The 2500-nt window shown below is 37.4% G+C and overlaps 1 protein-coding gene across 2 annotated transcripts in view; it reads right to left on the minus strand.

Annotated features, from left to right (window-relative positions):
* Positions 1-2500, minus strand: part of LOC138058042 (guanine nucleotide-binding protein-like 3 homolog) — a 53237-nt gene that overhangs the window by 45371 nt on the left and 5366 nt on the right. For both annotated transcript variants that reach the window (XM_068903940.1, XM_068903941.1), the window contains exon 4: positions 1714-1796. In XM_068903940.1, the coding sequence (XP_068760041.1) occupies positions 1714-1796 (83 nt within the window). The remainder of the gene's footprint in view (positions 1-1713; positions 1797-2500) is intronic.

The following is a 2500-nucleotide window of genomic DNA, read 5'->3' on the forward strand; positions in this document are numbered from 1 at the left end:
TTTACTTTTGCTGACACGCTCTTTTGTTTGGTATAACACGCTCTATTGTTTATAACTTGTAGTATCAGACACAAGAAAATTTTAATGAGGCGTGCATTATGACACGGCACTCCCGTGTTAAAGAAAATTTCTTTTGTCTAGCGTGCTAAAATAGCGTGCCCGTGTCATCACCTTTTTGTTGGTTTTCCCGTGGACGGTCACGTTTTTCAGTGAGTGATTAATAACTAAACACCATTGGATTTTATCCAAAGACAGTCAGACTGTCTGTTTACATGCATTTCTCTAAGCTTTGGATTCCATGGTATTGCATTGGCATTGTATTCTTAAATTAAACTAGCTAGTGAGCCTTTGATGTAATTTCCTCCTCGAACCAGCTCTCCCAAGATTTTAAAGTTAGTAATTGTGGAACATGAAATCTATAGGAAAATTGAATCCAGTTGAAACAAACAGGTATCTTTTTTAAATCAAGGTTTAAAACATGGTTCGAGGCTCAGGAGATAATCCTACAACTCCCAATAGCCCTCTTTCGATTTACTAAAATTCAATACAAAACAAAAGGCATCATGAGGAATATACTCATACAAATCCTTACATTAAGTTTTATTCTTCCCCAGAGCCTTTTGATATAGGACTGAATTTTAATAATAATAATAATAATAATAATAATAATAATAATAATAATAATAATAATAATAATAATAATAATAATAATAATAATAATAACAAAAGCAGGCTACATTGGTGTATTACCACTTATACATTTAACTCTGTCTGACACCAGATGATTTTACTTGTCAATGGGGGGTCCCTTGGGGCCTAAGGGGTTAAGCATCTGGAGATATGTCTGGGTTTGACCCTAATTAGATGCATGCGGATTTCAATAAGCGTCACGAAGTGTTAACTCCTGTGAATTTTTTAATTTGAGCTTGGATGAATGAGTGAATGTGACGTGAGTGACATTGACGTGACGTAATAAACCTACTGAAAAGCAATGGGTTTGGCGAAACTAAAATTTGATAAAATGATGTCAATGTTGTAAAACAATAATAATTGCTAATCATGAACCAATTTAGTGGGAGGTGCGGTGGTCAGTGTGCTTGACTCCAGATCGATTGGTCCTGGTTCGGGTCCTGGCCGTTGACATTGTGTTGTGTTGTCCTTGGGCAAGACAATTTACTCTCACGGGACCTCTCCCCACCCAGGTGTATAAATGGGTACCAACGAATCTAATGCTGGGGTAACCCTGCGGTGGACTGGCATCCCATCCAGGGGGGAGTAGAAATACTCCTAGTCGCTTCATGCTACATACAGAAACAGGAGATAAATACTGGCCTGATGGGCCTTCTAGGCTTGTAGCAGACTTTACCTATGAACCAGTTATTGGTTCATGGTTAGCACACGTCCATCGAGTTATGGATGCACTTAGGAATTTGCGAAGCACCCGAGAAGCTACTTTGCACTCGGTGACTCTTATGATTCTCTTGTGCTTGGCAACCTCCGGCATGCATCTATATACCGGTAACTCGATGGATGCATGCAACCCATGAACCAATTGTTAAATTGAATGTAGATAAAGGTATTACCATGAATCCATAAAATTAAGTAAACAAACTTTTGGTTTAAAATGTCCAATAGCAAGGCAAATTATTGCCCAAGCCACTACTTCATTCAGATACTACAGGATATTATGTGTTTCTTCATTGAATTTATTACCCTTCTTCTCCTCTCCTCAGACTGTTTCAGTATTTCCTCTTTAAAAGGGAAAAGGTTTGGAACTCCTGGATCTTTCTTGTGCTCTGAAAAAGAAAAAAAAACATTTTGACTGTTTAAAGTGCCCCTGTGACCAAAATATCAATTCTTATTTTTCTTTGGATTTCAAAACTATGTATGTTAACTAAACACTAATTATTAAGGGACCAAAGTTTTATGCCTTGATTTCAAAAAGACACCTGTTTTATTGTAAACGGAATTTTCCTATTTAATGGTCTGTCATTACTAACTTTTAAGTTCTTGAGAGAGCTGGATCGAAGAGAAAATGACGTCAAAGGCTCACTAGTTTAAGAATGCAATGCGTTTGTATGCTGCAGAATTACATTTAATATGCAGCAAGGGAATTTTGGGCTTTCAGACTTTTAACCTCGCTTTTTGCATACATAATAAGCTGCATCCACACACTGAAATCTTAAGCTACATGTAGTGAGCCTTTGACATCACTTTTCCCTGGATCCAACCCTCTGAGGTCCAATCAGCCAGTTTTGAATATGAGTTATGCCTGACTGCAAAATCCAAAACTTACACTCAAAGTAAATGGCCTTTGGATAAAAATCAAAGCTCAAAATTTTAATTTGCCAGTCAGGTGTTTACCAAACAGACTTTTAGTATCTGAAGAAAAAAAGGAAGTGAATTTTTTGATCAAAGGGGCACCCATGGACTCCTGAGAGTGAGACTTGACAGATTTTACTCTGTCTAATGTCGGCAGATTTTACTCGTCAGTAGGAGG

The sequence above is a fragment of the Montipora capricornis genome, chromosome 7 (genome assembly GCF_036669925.1).
Source record: "Montipora capricornis isolate CH-2021 chromosome 7, ASM3666992v2, whole genome shotgun sequence".
Lineage (NCBI taxonomy): Eukaryota > Metazoa > Cnidaria > Anthozoa > Scleractinia > Acroporidae > Montipora > Montipora capricornis.